Source organism: Ochotona princeps, chromosome 4, assembly GCF_030435755.1.
Source record: "Ochotona princeps isolate mOchPri1 chromosome 4, mOchPri1.hap1, whole genome shotgun sequence".
Taxonomy (NCBI): domain Eukaryota; kingdom Metazoa; phylum Chordata; class Mammalia; order Lagomorpha; family Ochotonidae; genus Ochotona; species Ochotona princeps.
Window position 1 is genome coordinate 78,906,939 of NC_080835.1, and position 18,271 is coordinate 78,925,209.

The 18,271-nt window shown below is 41.8% G+C and overlaps 2 protein-coding genes across 3 annotated transcripts in view; one reads left to right on the forward strand and one right to left on the reverse strand.

Moving 5' to 3' along the window:
* The window catches only part of RDX (radixin), a 65,912-nt gene that overhangs the window by 1,388 nt on the left and 46,253 nt on the right, over positions 1-18,271 (forward strand). For both annotated transcript variants that reach the window (XM_058663944.1, XM_004585041.3), the window contains exon 2: positions 17,859-17,934. In XM_058663944.1, the coding sequence (XP_058519927.1) occupies positions 17,923-17,934 (12 nt within the window). In that variant the 5' untranslated portion in view covers positions 17,859-17,922. The remainder of the gene's footprint in view (positions 1-17,858; positions 17,935-18,271) is intronic.
* Positions 4,506-7,050, reverse strand: LOC131480010 (uncharacterized protein C3orf38 homolog). The gene is made up of 2 exons (XM_058662317.1): positions 6,979-7,050; positions 4,506-6,235 (listed from the first exon to the last, which is right to left on the reverse strand). The coding sequence occupies exons 1-2, from the start codon at positions 7,048-7,050 to the stop codon at positions 5,528-5,530; spliced, it is 780 nt and encodes a 259-aa protein (XP_058518300.1). The 3' UTR covers positions 4,506-5,527.

The following is an 18,271-nucleotide window of genomic DNA, read 5'->3' on the forward strand; positions in this document are numbered from 1 at the left end:
TTTCTTTTACTTTTCTCCGTGTGCTTTACCTTTCAGTTGCTTACAACAATTTACTCCAAAATGCGTAAAAGTCCTTTTCAAGATAATGGTGTGTTGGAAAAAGTGCACTTTTATTTCTTTGCTTAAGCGGCTTTTTTTCCCTTCTAACTACAGAATTTAACGGTTGATATATCATTCATAAGGATTGACTCTCCATACAGCGGGCTTTTTGGCTTTACTTGCGTGAGGCAGCATTTGAGTATGGCGTTTAAGTATCCTCTGATTCTCCCCCTTGTGGATTGTGTGCGGTGTTTTCTTCGTCGCTGTATTCCTGCACATGGAGGAGCATGTAGCAGAGTCTCAGAAATATTTTGTAGAAGAGGTTTGATTAACTTTGCTGTAGGGGAAATAAATTGAGTCTGTTCCCTTTGAAGCTGTGGCTACTTAACTGCTAATTAGACTGATTCTCTTGTGATGATTAAAAAAAATTTGAGAGCCCATTGGTTTGTCTTCCTATTGCTAACAGTCTCTCAGAGATGGGGAACAAGTGTGTGTGTGTGTGTTGTGTGTTTTGCCACTCTAAAAAACCAGGATGGGATTTTGTTGTGCATTTTTATCTTTGGTAGGCTGTTGAAATGAACATCTCTATGTTTTTATTCTACTTTCACTTCCTAACATTTTAATATTGAGTTAATGTAATAGTTTGAAGTCTTTGATGTAATAATCTGATGGTGTTATTTTTAATGTAATGCCTTTTGACCTATGCTATTTAAAAATGGGGGCAAATCTTAGCAAATATTTTCTACATGGAGGAAAAGGTTCAGTTAAGGTTGTGAAGACTGCATTGTGCTTGGGGAGCGTGTGTGCACAGCGCACTGCTGTGAAGTCCAGCAAGGTACCTGCTTCCTGGCTGGCTTGGGAAGCTCTGCCTCATAGGCCCCCTGCAGTGCAGAATCCAGCCGGGCTGGGCTGGCTGGCTGGCTGGCTGTGGACTCTCCTGTTAAGTTACTTCACATCGCGTGGCTGGTCTTACTGATTGGCCAAAGGCTGTTGGTGGGAGCTTCTTTGGGAGTGGAGGTGTCCCGTGTCACTCCAGGGAGTCCCCCAGGTTCCAGCCTGTTTTAAAGAAACCCTACCTTTCCCCGTCACTTAAGTTATGGTGTATTTCTTAATATTCATTGTGAATATGTACTTGAGAACGTGTTTTCAAACTGTGAAAGTAGTAAAGTAAAAAAGTCCAGGAGGTCATGAAGGGAGAAGTCCTCTTTATTCCCCTAGAATGCTCCAGCCCTTCCCTTCCCCAGCCTTGTTAATCATAGGTGATTGCTGTTAGCAGTTCGGTCTGTGTAGAAATTTAAGCAAGGGTGAACGGAAACTTTGTATTCCTTGTGATCTTTTTTTTAGTTTGCTAAAATGAAGTTAAATTGTAACAAACATTGAATGGATATTTATTGCTTGTATTGAACAGGGAACAGATCACATTCTCAAATTTTCATCATTTGAAAGAAGTCACAGTGGAATTTACTAATTCTCAAAATTGTGTATGTATACACACACCGATTTTCTTTTTTCCCTTTTTAGAAGATTTTAATTTTGTTTGAAAAACAGAAAGGGACAGTGTTCCATCAGCTGGCTCACTTCCTGACTGGTCTGCAGTGGTCAGGGCTGGGCCAGACTGAACCCAGGAGCAAGGTGCTTTTTCTGGGTCTCCCCTGAGAGTGCAGAGTCCCAAGTACTCGGGCCATCCTCTGCTCCCTTCCCAGGCATATCAGGGAGCTGGATTTGAAATGGAGCAGCCAGGATGCTCCTGCGCAATGCTGTGGTCCTGGGAAGCTACTTTACCCTCTGAGCCACCAGCACCGTATGAAGTTGACTTTTCATTTCTTTGTAGAGTGTGTAGTATATAAACAACAGTGATAGATGGTGTTTTTTCAAAAAATGATGAGTGGGGTAATATGACATGTCCATACAGTGATATTCAGATATGTATATCTTTTATCAGGGTTTTTCATATGATTTTACTCTTTCGTTTCTTCCATTTAACTGTGGACTTGAGTGTTGTTCATACAGGTTAGGGATTGTATAGGACTTCCTGGATAGCAATTATGTATAAAAATTCTTGCAAATTCACTAATTTAAGATACTTTTACTTAATAGGTAGATACATTTTGTATGAAAGTATATTTTTTCTGTTGCAATATAAGTGGCCTTTTAGCAGTATAGTTCTAAATTATGAATTTTAAGTTATAATTTATGTGTAATTATACTTTTTCCAATAAGTGATCTAATAAGAAAATGCTGGTTACTTTTCTGTGCAGTTTATGTATTTGAAATAAGGGCGATGTTGGAATCGTTGATGTGAGAAGGATGAGTTCTTTACTGTTGGCCATTAGAGCAGGGGTCAGTACTGTGTTGGCTGGTAGGCTAAGTCCAGCCTGCCTGTCTGTTTTTAGCTGATGGTTTATCAGAAAGCTTACTCATACATTCCCATGTATTTACATACTATAATGGCAGTCTATGTGGTTTATAAAACCATGACTAAATTTTAAAAAATTTATTTATTTTTATTGGAAAGGCTTATTTACAGAGAGAGGGAGAGATGGAGATATCTTTCATCTGCTGGCTCACTCCTGAAATGTCTAATGGTCAGAGCTGAGCTGATTCAAAGCCAGGAGTCTATTCTAGGTCTTCAGTGTGGGTGCAGGGTACCAAGGCTTTGGAATGTTCTCCTCTCTTCCCAGACCACAAGCAGGGAGCTGGATGGGAAGCGGAGCAGCTGGAACACAAACTGGCATCTATATAAGATGCTGGTGCTTGCAGGTAGATTAGCCTGGTGAGCAGTTTCTCTGGCACCAAATAAAATAAAAAAAATTTTTTTTGGTAAGATTTACTTTTATTTGAAAGGCAGTGTCAGAGGGAAAAAGAGGTTTTTTTCATTTGCTGTTTCATAACTTTAATGTGGACAGCAGTAATGACTGGGCTAGGAAGTAGCCTGGAGGCTGGAACCCAGGTACTTTGGCTGTTAACACTGCCTTTGCAGATGCACTGGCCGGAACCTGGGTCAGCAGCGGAGGAACTCTGACTCAAGCGATGCTCTGGTATGGGATGTGAACATCCTGAACAGTGGCCTAACTGGCCGTGCCACAATACAGGTGTTTTAATATAGAAATATTGTAACATATTAATATTTATTCTTCGACTCTATAGGAAGTTTGCTAGCCTCTAATTCGGAGAAACCGTTCTGCTAAAGAATATTTTATTTTATTATTATTATTATTTTGTTAAAGATTTATTCATTTTATTATAGCCAGATATACACAGAGGAGGAGAGACAGAGAGGAAGATCTTCCGTCCGATGATTCACTCCCCAAGTGAGCCGCAACGGGCCGATGCGCGCCGATCCGAAGCCGGGATCCTGGAACCTCTTCCAGGTCTCCCACGCGGGTGCAGGGTCCCAAAGCATTGGGCCGTCTTGACTGCTTTCCCAGGCCACAAGCAGGGAGCTGGATGGGAAGTGGAGCTGCCCATATGGGATCCCGGGCTTTCAAGGCGAGGACTTTAGCCGCTAGGCCACGCCGCCGGGCCCTATTTTATTATTTTTTTAAAGATTTATTTATTTTTATTACAAAGTCAGATATACAGAGAGGAGAGACAGAGAGGAAGATCTTCCGTCCGATGATTCACTCCCCAAGTGACCGCAATGGCTGGTGCTGCGCTGATCCGAGGCTGGGAACTCAGAACCTCTTCCGGGTCTCCCACACGGGTACAGGGTCCCAAGGCTTTGGGCCGTCCTCGACTGCTTTCCCAGGCCACAGGCAGGGAGCTGGATGGGAAGTGGAGCTGCCGGGATTAGAGCTGGCGCCCATATGGGATCCCAGGGCATTCAAGGCGAGGACTTTAGCCGCTATGCCACGGCGCCGGGCCCTAAAGAATATTTTAGATAGTGTTAATGAGGTGCCACGTTGTTTATTGTTCTGCTAAGCTTATGGAACTTACAAAATTCTGAACTTCTGTATCAGTAATTGATAAAAATGTTTTCCTGAGTTATAGGCAATTTCTACAGACTTCTGGGCCTTAAAAGTGCCTTTTGAATTTATGAAGTTTGTTAAGCTGAAATGGCTGTAGGTAAATTTGAAGTGAGCATCTCCAGTTTTGGGTCCTTACATCATTTAAAGTGCTTTGGTTGCAAATAGCAGATAATTCTCAAACTCAGTTACACAGTAAAGAGATTTAATGTCTAATATAATAAAGTCCGAAGGCCCAAGAATAGTTCAGGTATGTCATCAGACACTGCTCTCTGTATGCCTCTGTCCTGTGATCTTTCCCATTAGCTTCATGCTAAAACTGCCTTCCCTTGTGCCAGCTCAAAAATAAGTAAATCTTTCTCAAAAAATTTTAGCAGGTATCAAAAATTTTCACCAGCAGATGGAAGACTTCTCTCTTCTCACTCTGGAAAATCTGGCTTTCAAGTGAAAATAGATATATCAAGGTCTTGTTGATTCTTTTTTTTTTTTTTTTTTTTAGAACAAACAAAAGGGAATTCCCTCCTTTATTAACTTCTTATTTCAGGAAATATTTATTTGTTCTCCTCATAAGAGGCACAGAATTAAAAAAAAGAAGAAGATGAGTCTTACCAATCCCCCAAGATCAGAAGCAGAGTTAAATGTAAAAACTAACATGGAAAACATACCAACCAACATTTTCCAGCAGAATTTCTTTTCCAAGTGATATTTATAAAAACTAATATCAGTTGCATACAGTTTCAGCACATAGCTACTGTGTGATGAAAAATTTTTACTTAAAGAAATTGTGAAGTTAATCTGGTAAATCAATTGTATAACCCAAACCTAACAGCACGAATTAGAGATGACAAAGTTGTAATTCTGTCATGATATTGAGTGGATGTGCATACTCACATTATAAATTTGTGAGGTGTTTTCAATTTATTTTTTTTTGGTCACCCCACAGATCAATCAAGAGGAACAGTAATTCATTTAAACGTTAAGCAAGAGGCACACTTTTAAAATTTCAACAGTATAGTTCCTTTATATGGTGTTGCAATATATGCATTATAAAACTGTTAGCTGAAATATAGGTAAAACAAACATTGCTTTGAGAACAGCATTTATCACTGCCCCAACTTTAAGAAATTTAGCTTGTGCAGATAACTGAAAAAGCTTCCTGAAATATGTAAAGAAAAAGTTATTGAGAAGCATTCTGAGGGGAAGCCTTGGACACGATGAATCCCTTCCTACAAGCAAAGTATTATCATTAGAATAGTCACTAAGTAAAATGAAATTATTACCTGGTTTCTAAGGCACACAGTTAACTACAACACCTAAAGTGGGATTTATTTGATGAACTGTATTAGGCTCTCTTAACATCTACTGTAACTCAGAAACAGCCAAGGATTCATGTAATGTGCCAGTCTGCAGTCCAGAAAGGTTTGCCAACTAAAATATGTCGATCTCCACATCTGAAATCGCTTTGACATGACTGAGTTTTTGGAAGAGTTTATGTATAAATTTTTTAGGCTGACATACGGTGATCAATGTGTTAGAGAGTCAGGTAAACTCAGTTCTCTTTTGCCCAACAACACCTCATTTCCACCACATAAAGCTTGGTCGCCATCTCCACTATCCAGTGCCTGCTTTACATTAACTTGTACGTCCTGTACTTCGGTCGTACCACATACAGTGATGGTATCATAAAAGGCCTCTAGAACACTCTGTTCAAACGTAACTGCAGGTTTTTGTGATGATCCAGGACCAAGGGAATTCTCTCCAACAATTCTCAAGTTGAAAAATTTGATTTTCCAAGTGTTTTCCACAAAAGGATAACAGATGAGTCCAAATATCTGCTCGAAAATACCCAAGCAGGAGTTCCTTCGGTGGACAGTCCCTGCAACGCCAACCATAACTAGCCCATGCGGCGAGGAAGCGCACTTGAGTCCCCGCGAATCCAGGTTGGGGCTCAGAAACAGATACTCTTCTTTCACTAGTGACAGCAAACGGAGGCTGACCATTTCCGCTCCGTGGTAGTCAATCACGTTTTGTTCTGATGTGTTGTAATAAAACCTAAGCTTGACATCATGCCAAAAGTGCTGTGGCCCCCACTCATCTTGAGGTGGTCCCAGAAAGGGATTCTGAGAATTTAGAAGTTCAAAGAACCAGTGACAAAATTCTTCTACGCGTCGGAAATCAACCTTTTCAGCTTTTTTATCTTCTTTTGCCTGCTGTTGAGAGAGTTGGATGTTCTCACAGTTTTGATAAAATTTTTGAGTTTGGGGGCTGATACAGTAGCTCAGCTGGCTAGTCCTCCACCTTTATGAGCCAGCCATCCCATTATTGCTGTTAGTTTGTGTCCCGGCTGCTCCACTTCCATCCTGCTCCATGCTGTGGTCTGGGAAAACAGTGGAGGTTGGTCCAAAGGACCTGCAGTGGTGTGAGAGACCTGGAAGAAGTTCCTGGCTTTGGGTCAGCTCAGCTCCAGCTGTTGTAGCCATTTGGGGAGTGAACCAGAAAGATCTTCCATCCACTGGTTCATTCCCCAAGTGGTCGCTTCGTTGGAGCTTAGCTGCTGTGAAGTCAGGAGCCTCTCCCTAAACTCCCATGTAGGTGCAGGGTTCCAAGGTTTTGGGCCATTCTCTACTGCTTTCCCAGGCCACATGCTGGGAGCTGGATGGGAAGTAGAGCAGCCAGGACACAAACCAGTGCCCATATGGGATACTGGCACTTGAAGGTGGAGGAGTAACCAATTAAAACAGAAGTCCAGTTCCATTTGTTAATAATTGTGGGCTAAATTCATCTGCCAGTTTTGGTAAATAAAGTGTTATTTGAAAACATAATAGCTAATTTGCTTCTATATATCACCTGTGGCTGTTTTTGTGTTAGAATAGTCAAGTTGTCATAACTCCAGTATGGACTGCAGAAGCCTAAAATGTTCACTGACCTAACCCTTTATAGTTTGCTGATTACTGTTTGAAAGTATCAATCATACGTTCTGACAGCTTCCACAAGTGTGGAAAGAAGAGTAATACACTAAGCAGATCACCAGAGGAGGATGTACCATGTTTATCGTAAAGAGCTACAAGGACTATTGCAGGGCATGTGTATACGCAGGAATTAAATACAACAATGTGTTTATCAATCTTTTATGTATCTCTTGTTTTTGTAAATTAACTGAATATGTGTGTGTATACATATATATATTTGAAATTTATTTACTTGAAAGAGATGGAGATATCTTCATCCCTAGATGGGGCTGCAGTGGTCAGAGCTGGGCTAGGCTGAAGCCAGGAGCCATGATCTTCAATGTATCCCATGTGAGGTAGATGAAGGAAAAAGCTGTGTTTCTTTGATTTTTTTTTTTTTTTTAAGATTTATTTTATTGGAAAGGCAGATTTACTGAGAGAAGGAGAAAGAGAAAGATCTTCAGTCTTCACTCCCCAAGTGGCCACAATGGCCAGAGTTGAGCAGAGCCAGGAGCCAGTAGCAGCTTCTGGGTCTCTCACAGTGGTGCAGGGTCACAGCCTTTGGACCATCTTCTACTGCTTTCCCAGGCCACAAGCAGGGAACTGGATGGGAAGCTGCACCCATATAAGATCCGTAAGGCAAGGATTTAGCCACTCGGCCATCACGCTGGGCCCAGAATCTATTGTATTCTGGGGTGTATTAAACTTTCTTAGCCATTATAAGGACTCTTGACATGTAAGCTGTATATAGGTTCTAGACTTAGAAAAACTACAAACTGAGTTTAATAATAAGTATATATATGCATGTATATGTATATAAAAGAAAGCTTACTACTGACATGTAATAAACAGCAGTATAGCAATTACATATGTCAGGTTATCTTTTTTTTTAAAGATTTATTTATTTTATTACAAAGTCAGATATACAGAGAGGAGGAGAGACAGAGAGGAAGATCTTCCGTCCGATGATTCACTCCCCAAGTGAGCTGCAACGGGCTGGTGCGCGCCGATCCAAAGGCGGGAATCTGGAACCTCTTCCGGGTCTCCCTCACGGGTGCAGGGTCCCAAGGCTTTGGGCTGTCCTCGACTGCTTTCCCAGGCCACAAGCAGGGAGCTGGATGGGAAGTGGAGCTGCCAGGATTAGAACTGGAGCCCATATGGGATCCTGGCGTGTTCAAGGCAAGGACTTTGGCTGCTAGGCCATGGCGCTGGGCCCAGATTATCTTTTTTTAAATTTCATGTGATTGTTAAATGATTAATAACGTTTTGGGTAGAAGAACCTGAATTTAAACTTGGAAATGCAGTTGTGAAAAGTATTGTAAAATTTTTAAATTTTATGTTACTATTACAAAGATGAGGGAGTTGCAGAGCCATGTGGACCTCTGATTTACAGTATGAAGAGGGTTGGGGAGGTGTGATGAGAAAGATAAATGTTTCAATTTTCCCTGGCGTGTGTGTGTGTACGTATGTATGTATGTGTATGGGGGGCAGGGGAATGGAAAGCTTTTCTCAAGTTCATGTTGGCTGTCACTTCAGTGTTGGTTATTGCCATCATTTTACAACAATAAAAAGGAAAATATTACCTTTAACAGTGAACAACATACAAATTAAATGATTACTGCACATAAGCTTAATTCACCAAAAAAAAAAAAAAAATAAGCAAGCAATTAAGGCTGAACTGTGAGCCAGGTGTTATTCTGTATTCTCAAAAATAGGATTTGACTATCTAGAAAATTAAAAGTTTAAATGGTTTTTATGGGAATAGAACTGCCTTATAGCTTATTGACTGTGAAAGAACATTGTCTAATTTTAAAGATATTTAAGAAACATTTTGTTCTGTTTTGAAAAGAAGGTATAATATATGGTGTTGTAAAATATATGAAATATAGAATTATTTTATGAGAATTCCTCAGGTTAATTTGATTCTTTGCTCCTTTCCTGCTACCTAAGTGGCTTACAAAAATTTTTTAGTTTTCCATTTTTTAAAATATTTATTTATTTAGCATATTTTTATTTATTTAAGGTAGACTTAACACAGAATGAAAGAGCTCTTCCATCTGCTGGTTCACTCCTCCAAATGAGCACAGTTGCCAGGGCCGAGCCACACCCGAGCCACGTGCCTGGCAGTCCGCCCGTGTCTGCTGTGTTGGCAGCAGGACCTAAGCACTTGAGCGATCTTCTGTTGCCTTCCTAGATGCTGTAGCAGGGGAGCTGGATCGGACTTAGAGGTTGCTGGGTCTCGAACCAGCACTCAAGGGCAGTGCCCGTATTGCAGGCAGTAACTTAACCATATGAACTATCATGCTCGCCTGCTTTTCCATTTCTAAACATATATGCATTGCCTGGCATTATTTAGGTAAAAGTGCTTTGTTTATTAAATCTAGTACTAACAGTGATGCATATGCATATTTATTAAAGGTTTTAAATCTAGGAATTTTGTCTTTACACTTTTCTGTTACAAATGTAGGCGGAAGTAGCATCAGTGTAGTAACTAACAGACTTTCCAAAAGATTGTGTGTATTTTATCTCATTTTTGAAGATTTATCTGTATTTGAAAGGCAAAGTTAGAAAAGGTCTTTGCTAATTTGCACCTTAAATGGCTGCAATGGCTGGAGCTGAGCCAGTGCCAGACCTCCACTTCTTTCCTAGGCTGTAAGCAGGGAGCTGGATGGGAAGTGAACAGCCAGGACACCAGCTGGTGCTGCCCATATGGGAAGCTGGTGCTGGGGGGTGGAGGCTTAGCATATTATATTGGCACTCTGGTTCTCTGTATTTTTTCTTTTTTTTTTTTTTAAGATTTATTTATTTTTTTATTACAGTCAGATATACACAGAGGAGGAGAGACAGAGAGGAAGATCTTCCGTCCGATGAATCACGCCCCAAGTGAGCCGCAATGGCCGGTGCGCGCCAATCCGATGCCGGGAACCTGGAACCTCTTCCGGGTCTCCCTCATGGGTGCAGGGTCCCAAAGCATTGGGCCGTCCTTGACTGCTTTCCCAGGCCACAGGCAGGGAGCTGGATGGGAAGTGGAGCTGCCGGGATTAGAACCGGCGCCCACATGGGAACCCGGCGCGTTCAAGGTGAGGACTTTAGCCGCTAGGCCACGGCGCCGGGCCCTGGTTCTCTGTATTTTCATAATGTAGTAACTTTTGTCCCCAAATGACATTTATCATCACTTAGTTATTAGATCCGCTTATAGATAGATACTCTAACACATGAATAAAGTACCAGATATATTACTGTTTCATAAATTTGTATTTATATTTTAATAAGGTCTTTTATTGTAATTGATTTCTTTGGCAATTTTATATATCATGTATTTTAAAAATACTGTCCTAGGAATATATAGGCTTAGGGTGCTCTGTGGATGTTGTTACTCTATTGAATTGACTACCAGAATTACCTTATGTAGTTTATACTTTTTTTTTTAATAAACAGGTTGAACAGCAAACCTTCTGTGTTTAAGATTTATTTGAGTATTAGAGTTAAGAGAGGAGGAGAGACAGCGGTCTTACACGCGCTGCTTCACACCCCAGAGGTCTAGATCTGGTCTGTTCTAGAGCCAGGAGCCAGGAGCTGCTTTGGGTTTCCCATGTTGGTAACAGAGACCCGAGTCCTTACCTTCTGCTTTCTCAGGTGTAACTAGTGGAGCATCTGGGATGCCATTGTGGCAGGCAGCTGCTTTATTCGCCATCCCACAGTGCTGGCCCCTGTCTGATTCTGTGTATTAGTGAAACTTTTATTAATAGAAATAGATTCAATGGTATATCTTAAAATCTTATTTTTGGTGAGATTTTAAAAATCAAGTTAAAATGATTGCTAAGCCTTTAGATAGCAGGGGAATGTCTGTCACTCTGTTCCCACCCACCTTTGAAATAAATACACGCATCTTGGAAAAAAATGAGAAGAATGGTCTAAAGAATTGTAATGTCAACAAACATTCTCAGTAAAGTGTGAAGAGTGGGCAGTTCTTCAAGCACAGTACTGTCCGAGTTTTAGCTTTAATAAAACCCATCAAGCACGAGAGAATAACTGTACTATAGACCAGTATGTATGAAGTCTGGGTATTACATAAGCTAATTGTTGCATACTTCTGAAATCTACAACCCCAGCAGATACATAAAAGCTTTTAGGGATGGGTGTTAAAAATAATCCTTCACATAAGGTAACTGTTAACTTTAGAAAAAATATTTTAGAGACACATTTATTGTATTTGAACTGAGAGTTTCATTGAGAGGGAGACACAGCTCTTCCCTACATGGGGCTGCAGTGGCCCCTCTGGGCCCGTGTGAAGCTGGGAGCCAGGAGCTTCCTTTGGGTCTCTCATGAAAGTCCCAAGGACTTGGGTCATCCTCCACTGCTTCCCTGGGCCATGGGCAGGGAGCTGGATGGGAAGCAGAGCACATGAAACAAGAACTGGTGCCCGAATGGGATGTTGGTGCTGCAGGTGGAGATTTAGACTGATCCTGCCACAGCCCAGTTCCTGTCAATTTCTAAATGAAGCTGGTTCCGATAAAGTATGTCTTTAGAGAAAAGATAAAACTCCTAACCTTTATTTGGTGCTGGTATTTAATGAATGCAAAACTTCAGGAATTCAGCCAACTCAACATGCTTGATTTTTTTTTTTTTTAACCTGCCTTGTTGCCCCGGCACCAATGAATACTTTTTCCTGTAGTCTAATGGCTTTAGCTTAGTTTGTATAGTTTGGCATATAATCAATGCTCAGTTTTTTCCTTTGTTTTTCCTTATTGATAAGACAGCAGCTGCATGATTTAGAAAAAGCCCATGATTTAGTGTGATCAAAGGAAGCCCACCTAAGTATCTGCTAACTTCTCCAGGGTGTGGCTGTAGGAATTGATAAGGTAATGGAATAGAAGTCAAGCGTTAATGTAACAGAACAGGGGCTGGCATTGTGCCATAATGGTTAAGGTACTGTCTGCGATGCCTGCATCCATTCTGGGCACTGGCTGGAGTCCTGTGTGCTCCAATTACCTAACTACCAACTAATGTGCCCAGGCAGGCAGTTGGAAGATGGCTCAAGTCCTTGGGCTCCTCTATCCATGTGGGGAATTCAGAGGAGGCTCTTCATTTTGGGATGGCCTAGTCCTGACTGTTGCAGCCATTTGGGGATTGAACCAGATAATGGAAGATCTCACTGTGTTTCAAATAAAATGAAATAATTTTAGCTGGTCTGGGATAAGAACAATCCTTTGTAGTCTGGTAGGTGCGTGCTGGAAATAGCTTCACAAGGATTGGTGCGATCTAAAACTCAACTGAGAGCTGGCCGGGCTCCTGCCTGGGAGTACGTTAGTGACTGGAACTTTGAAGCGATAGTGGACTGACAGTTGAATGATTTTAAAGAGGCATAAAATACAGGGATAAAAGGATTTAAAACAATTTATAAAATACCATGATATTAAAAAGAAAACTTTAAAAAGTAATTTTATTTGTAAGTCAGAGACTGGGCGGTAGGGGGAGATCGTCCATCTGCCGATACACTTTTCAGATGGTCGCAGTGGCTGGAGATGGGCCAGCCTAAAGTCAGGAGCTTCATTTGGGTCACCCACATGGGGGGCAGGAACCCATGTGCACTTGGACCATCTTCCTCTGCTTTTCCCAGATATGAGCAGAGAGCCAGTACAAGTCATACAGAGCTGAACTGCTGTAGCATATTGGACTAGTCTGATGCTGGCTGATGGGACAGGATCTGGGTTTACAGAAGAACTGGTGTGATCAGCATGTTATGCCAACATATATGGTTCTGATAAGCTGTTGGGCTTTTTTTCACCTCCTTTTTGAGAGTTATTTGTGTTCTTCACTTGGTTCACTGGAGTAGGCAGGCTTATCTTCATGTGCTTCTGGATATGTTCCCCTTTGCACAGTTTGCAAAAGCAGTTGCATCACATGTGATTGTGTGCTATTGTCAGGACACACTCAAGGGCTGTGGTCCATGAGATCGGAGATCCTGAGGTGTCGGAAACCAACTGGACATGAAAGGATGCTGCCTATCGAGGCCTCAAGCCATTGGTGGGATGGAGAGCAGATCTGATTAGGGCAGGGTTTCTAGGGGGTTGCCTGTGGGACTTGGAAGGGACACAGGCAGCAACACTCTCCATTGACTCCCTGTATAAGGACCCTGGTCCACAGGCAGCTTGGGCACCTAGGGTCCCAGGACTTCCTGGCCAGGCTGGCTGTTGTGCAGTAGGGTCACAAGGTCCCCTGCCCATGTGTTATCTCTGGCATCTAAGCCTGGACCTTCATCTCCTGTCTTCTCCAGAAAGGAAGGGAAGGAGGGAGGAAAAAACTAAGCTAAAAAGTTTTTTAAAATGGAGACTATGATGGACTATGTCATTCAGTGGATTCTTCAACAACCTCATCGTGTTTGGAGTGGCGAGACTGGCAGTGATTCATAACTGGTCAACTATCAAAACCACTTGAGCTAGAATCTCGGAGCTTGCCCCACATCCTGGACCTGGGGTGGGTGGGAAATGGGTGGGGCTTCTCTCTCAATATTCCCCTTTACCTCAGATACATGAAGGAAAAATATGGAAATAATAGTCTTACCCACTTTACTATAGCTCTTGAACCTTTTTACCCTAATTAACTATGTAAAGACTGTCAAAAATATGATTTAAAAAAACTAAAGGAGGGAGGAAAAAATGAAAAGTTTTTAGTGGGAGAATTTATAGAAATAAGAACTCAATCACTGAGACTTTGAACTAATAGACTGGTGAAAAAGCGTAAAAACAACTGGACGAAAGTAGTGATTAGAATGCTCAGTTAGAGAAAATATGGCATAGATCAGAGAATGAAGTGTCCAATGTTTATCTAATAAGAATTGCAGAGTGAAGAGTGGAAAAGAGGCAATAGCTGGTAGTTTTCTAGAATTCAAGAAAATCTTTGAGATAGAGGTGGTTACTAAATTTTGAGTAAGATACAGCAAAACTGAAGAATAGCAAAGAAATGATACTGACAGCACCTTCTGTGTCAGCATTTAAGCCTCTGCCACCGACTTCCCTCCTTGGCACTTGCTGCTCCGCTTTCAATTCAGCTTGCTGCTAATGCACCAGGGAAAGCAACAGAAGATGGCCAAAGTGCTTAGGTTCCTGCGGCCATGTCAAAAACCTAAAGATACCCATGCTCCTGGCTTCTGCCTGCCCCAGTCCTGACCATTGTGGCCATTTTGGGAGTGAATCAGCAGATGGAAGATTCTTTGTAACTGCCTCTGTCATCTCCTTAACTTTGCTGTCTTCCTCTCTGAAACTCTGCCTTTCAAATAAATGAAAAATAAACCCCAAAGATTGACTTAATTATTTGAAAGATAGAGCTAGCATAGAGGGAGAATCGGAGAGATACATCTTTGATCTGTAGGTTCATTCCGTAACTGCCTGCAGTGGCTAGGTCTGGGCTAGGCCACATCTAGGAGCTGGAACTCTCCACCCTAAGCATTTGAGGCCATCCTGTCCTCCCTTCCCAGCATTAGTCTAGACAGCATTCACATGGAATGTTCGTGGTGTAGGCGGCAACCCCAGTCAAATAACTCTAAACCCAGATCTTCATGTGAAAACATAGCCTATTATAAATTTAAAAACTGGCAGTTGACAAGAAATTAAAATAGATGAGTTGAGAAAGCATATTCTGTCAAATTGACTGAAATAGCCGATATGAGTAGTAAGAGAGACAACAAACATTAAAAGTTGAGTTGCTCAACTGTTATGTCTGAGATAGTGAAAAAATACATCACCAAATTCTATACATAAATCAAATCTTGAATTAGTTGACTATAATACAGAAAGCTTAGAAATAAATAAGACAGAACTTTGCCCTCAGGACTAATTCTTCATTTGGAAAACTTAATTTTTTTAAAAAGATTGTTTATTTTTTCTTTGAAAGGCAGAATCAGGGTGAGAGAGAGAGAGAGATCTTCTATCTGTTGGTTCACTCCCTGATGACTGCAATGGCTACAGCTGGGCAGGTCTGAAGTCAGGAGCTTCACATTCCTTTAGGGGCCAAAGGACTTGGGCCATCCTCTGCTGTTTTCCTAGGCCATCAACAGGGAGCTAGATGAGAAGTGAAGCAGCCAGGACTTGAACTGGGTGCCCTTATAGGATGTTGACACTGCAGGCAGAGGCTTAATGTACTGCACAGGGCCAGCCCTGAAACCAGTTTTTTAAGATTGATTTTTACTTATTTTGAAAAGCAGAGTTTTAGGGAAAGAGGGAGACAGGCTTCTATCTGCTGGTGCATTCCCCAGATGGCTGCAATCAAGCTGGGTCAAGCAAAGCCAGGAGCTTCTTCCTGGTTTCCCACTGGGGTGCAGGGTCCCTGCTGCTCCACTTCTGATCTAGCTCCCTACCAAGGTCCCTGGGAAGGCAGTGGGAAATGGCTTGGAGTCTTGGGCTCCTGCACCCACGTGGGTGACCCAGAAGAAACTGTGCTCCTGATTTCAGACTGGCCCAGCTCTGGCCACTGAGGCCATTTAGGGAGTGAACCAGCGGGATAGAAAATTTCTGTCTCTCTTCTCTGTAATCTGCTTTTTAAATAGAAATAAATCTCTTAAAATATTGTTTAAAGAAAAGACATGTTGGGCCCGGCGCCGTGGCCTAGCGGCTAAAGTCCTTGCCTTGAAAGCCCTGGGATCCCATATGGGCGCCGGTTCTGGTCCCGGTAGCTCCACTTCCCATCCAGCTCCCTGCTTGTGGCCTGGGAGAGCAGTGGAGGACGGCCCAATGCATTGGGACCCTGCACCCGTGTGGGAAACCTGGAGGAGGTTCCTGGTTCCCGGCTTCGGATCGGTGTAGCACCGGCTGTTGCGGCTCGCAACATGTCTTTTTTTTTTCAAAGATTTATTTTTATTACAAAGTCAGATATACAGAGAGGAGGAGAGACAGAGAGGAAGATCTTCCGTCTGATGATTCACTCCCCAAGTGACCGCAATGACTGGTGCTGTGCCAAATCAAAGCCAGGAACCCGGAACCTCCTCTTCCGGTTCTCCCACACGGGTGCAGGGTCCCAAGGCTTTGGGCCATCCTCGACTGCTTTCCCAGGCCACAAGCAGGGAGCTGGATGGGCAGTGGAGCTGCCGGGATTAGAACCGGCGCCCATATGGGATCCCGGCTTAAGGCGCGTTCAAGGCGAGGACTTTAGCTGCTAGGCCACGGCGCCGGGCCCAGAAAAAACATGTTTTCTTAAATCCTTTAGTTCATATGAGTTTGGAAAGAACACAGGTCATCTTGTAAATTTAAATATAAAAAAGAAACATATCTAGAAAAGGTCTGCTTTGAAAAATGAAACTTAAATAGTCCACGAGTTACAGTGTGGATATTTAAAAAATTCCTGCAGTACAGAAGTCAGAAGAATGGAGAATCTTAGCTCTTGTAAATGAAAAGTTGTGTGGGGTAGTAGCATTTTGCTCTTTAAAGATTAAAAAAAATTTTCTTTAGTTAAAAGGCAGAATTAGGGAGAGACAGGAAATAAACAGGTCAACATCACCAAAAACTGATTTTTAGAGCAATAAAGTAGACAAACCTTCAGCACGCAGTAATGGGAATGAAGAGGGTCATAGCATCAGATAGCATAACAATTCAAAAATAATGAGTGAAAATGACTACTGTACATAACTTTTATAAAGTAATATAGATCATCCAGATTTGGAGAACAGTTGTGGGCCACATTAGGTTTGGGATAATCCTTTAGGTGTGGAGCAAGTCAAATTAGCCAAGCCAGTCTGGGTATAGAGATTTGGGGGTTACTAAATTACTAAATAAGCTGTATGCAAGGCAGATCAGTTTGGAGTCTGTTTTAATCAAGATGCGAATTGAATGGTAGCAGTTTGAAATGGTGGCAGTGGTAGTTGGGATGAAAAGGTTACAGAATTTTGAAGATTGGGGTGAAATTCATAGCAGTGAAGATACTGGCTTTGTGGATTGTAACTTTACTTGCCGTACCACAGCACAGTTGCAGTACCTAGATCTTGGTGTGGATTCTTATTGTTGCAGATTTGTTGTCTTTGAGTGACGATACACAGTTTAATATTGGTCTCAAAGGCAGTTGGTGAGTAGCATGTAGGTTGTTGGTGTGCAGAACTATATTTTCCATACCTTAAGTTAATAAGTTCATTTGTTTTTGACTTCACATATTTAATGTTTGAAAAGGGGGGATATTGTTTATTTTTAAAAGCTTTGTAGATTATATTAACTAGAAACACCTTTTGTCTTTTGCAGTACCATAAAGAGAATGAAAAACATTCCTGAGTTTAACTCTTTAGAATCTGAATACTCTGTTTTATGTTTTGTTTTTAGTATTCCTTACGTAGTTGAGAGGGATGCAAGCTCATGTGGGCCTCTGATCAGGGTGGGGAGGGTCAGGTATGGAGGAAGGTAAGGGAACATGTTTGACTTTTTTTTTCTTCTCCTGAATCCATTGGGTAGAAGGTGGGGAGAGAGCTGCCTCTTGCTGTCAAATTGCATCAGCACCTGGGGATGGGAGACAGTACTAGATGATGCCCTAGAGACCCTGATGTGGGGAAGAGTGTTTCTGGATTGGTTTGGGTAGCCCTGAGATGAGTTTTAGTGCTCTTTTACTGTCCCTTCCTCAACATAGATGGGTACTGGAATGAACCTGACTTGAGGTGCCTGTGAGCCTTTGGTAGTGTTTTCTTTGTCTGTGTGTATGTAATTAAGTTAAACATATTTGGTAGACCAACATGCTGTGGCTTGAGATGTATGGTATTTTAAATGTCAGATTTCAAGTTTTCTGGGGAGTATGAAATGCTAGAAGGCATTGAAAGTTAAAATAAATGGCCTCCATGTTTCAATACATTTCAAAACATTTTAGCTTCATATAATGTAGATAATAAAAACCTTTCATAAAAGATAATATGTAAATTATACTTTCTTTTTAACAGGAGGTGATAATAGAATTCATAGAAGTGAAGAATTGTTAAAGACAGTAACAAAAAGGAAAGAAAAATGCCGAAACCAGTAAGTATATCTTTGACTTTCTTTTTTTTTTTAATATTTATTTATTTTTATTGGAAAGATATACAGAGAGGAGGGGAGACAGAGAGGAAGATCTTCTGTCTGATGATTCACTCCCCAAGCGGCTGTAATGGCTGGAGCTGAGCCAGTTTGAAGCCAGGAGTCTCTTCTGGGTCTCCCTCGCAGGTGCAGGGTCCCAAGGCTTTGAGCCATCCTCAACTGCTCTCCCAGGCCACAGGCAGGGAGCTGGATGGGAAGTGGAGCTGCCGGGATTAGAACTGGCACCAACCAGGATATGGGATCCTGGCACGTTCAAGGCGAGTACTTCAGCTGCTGCGCT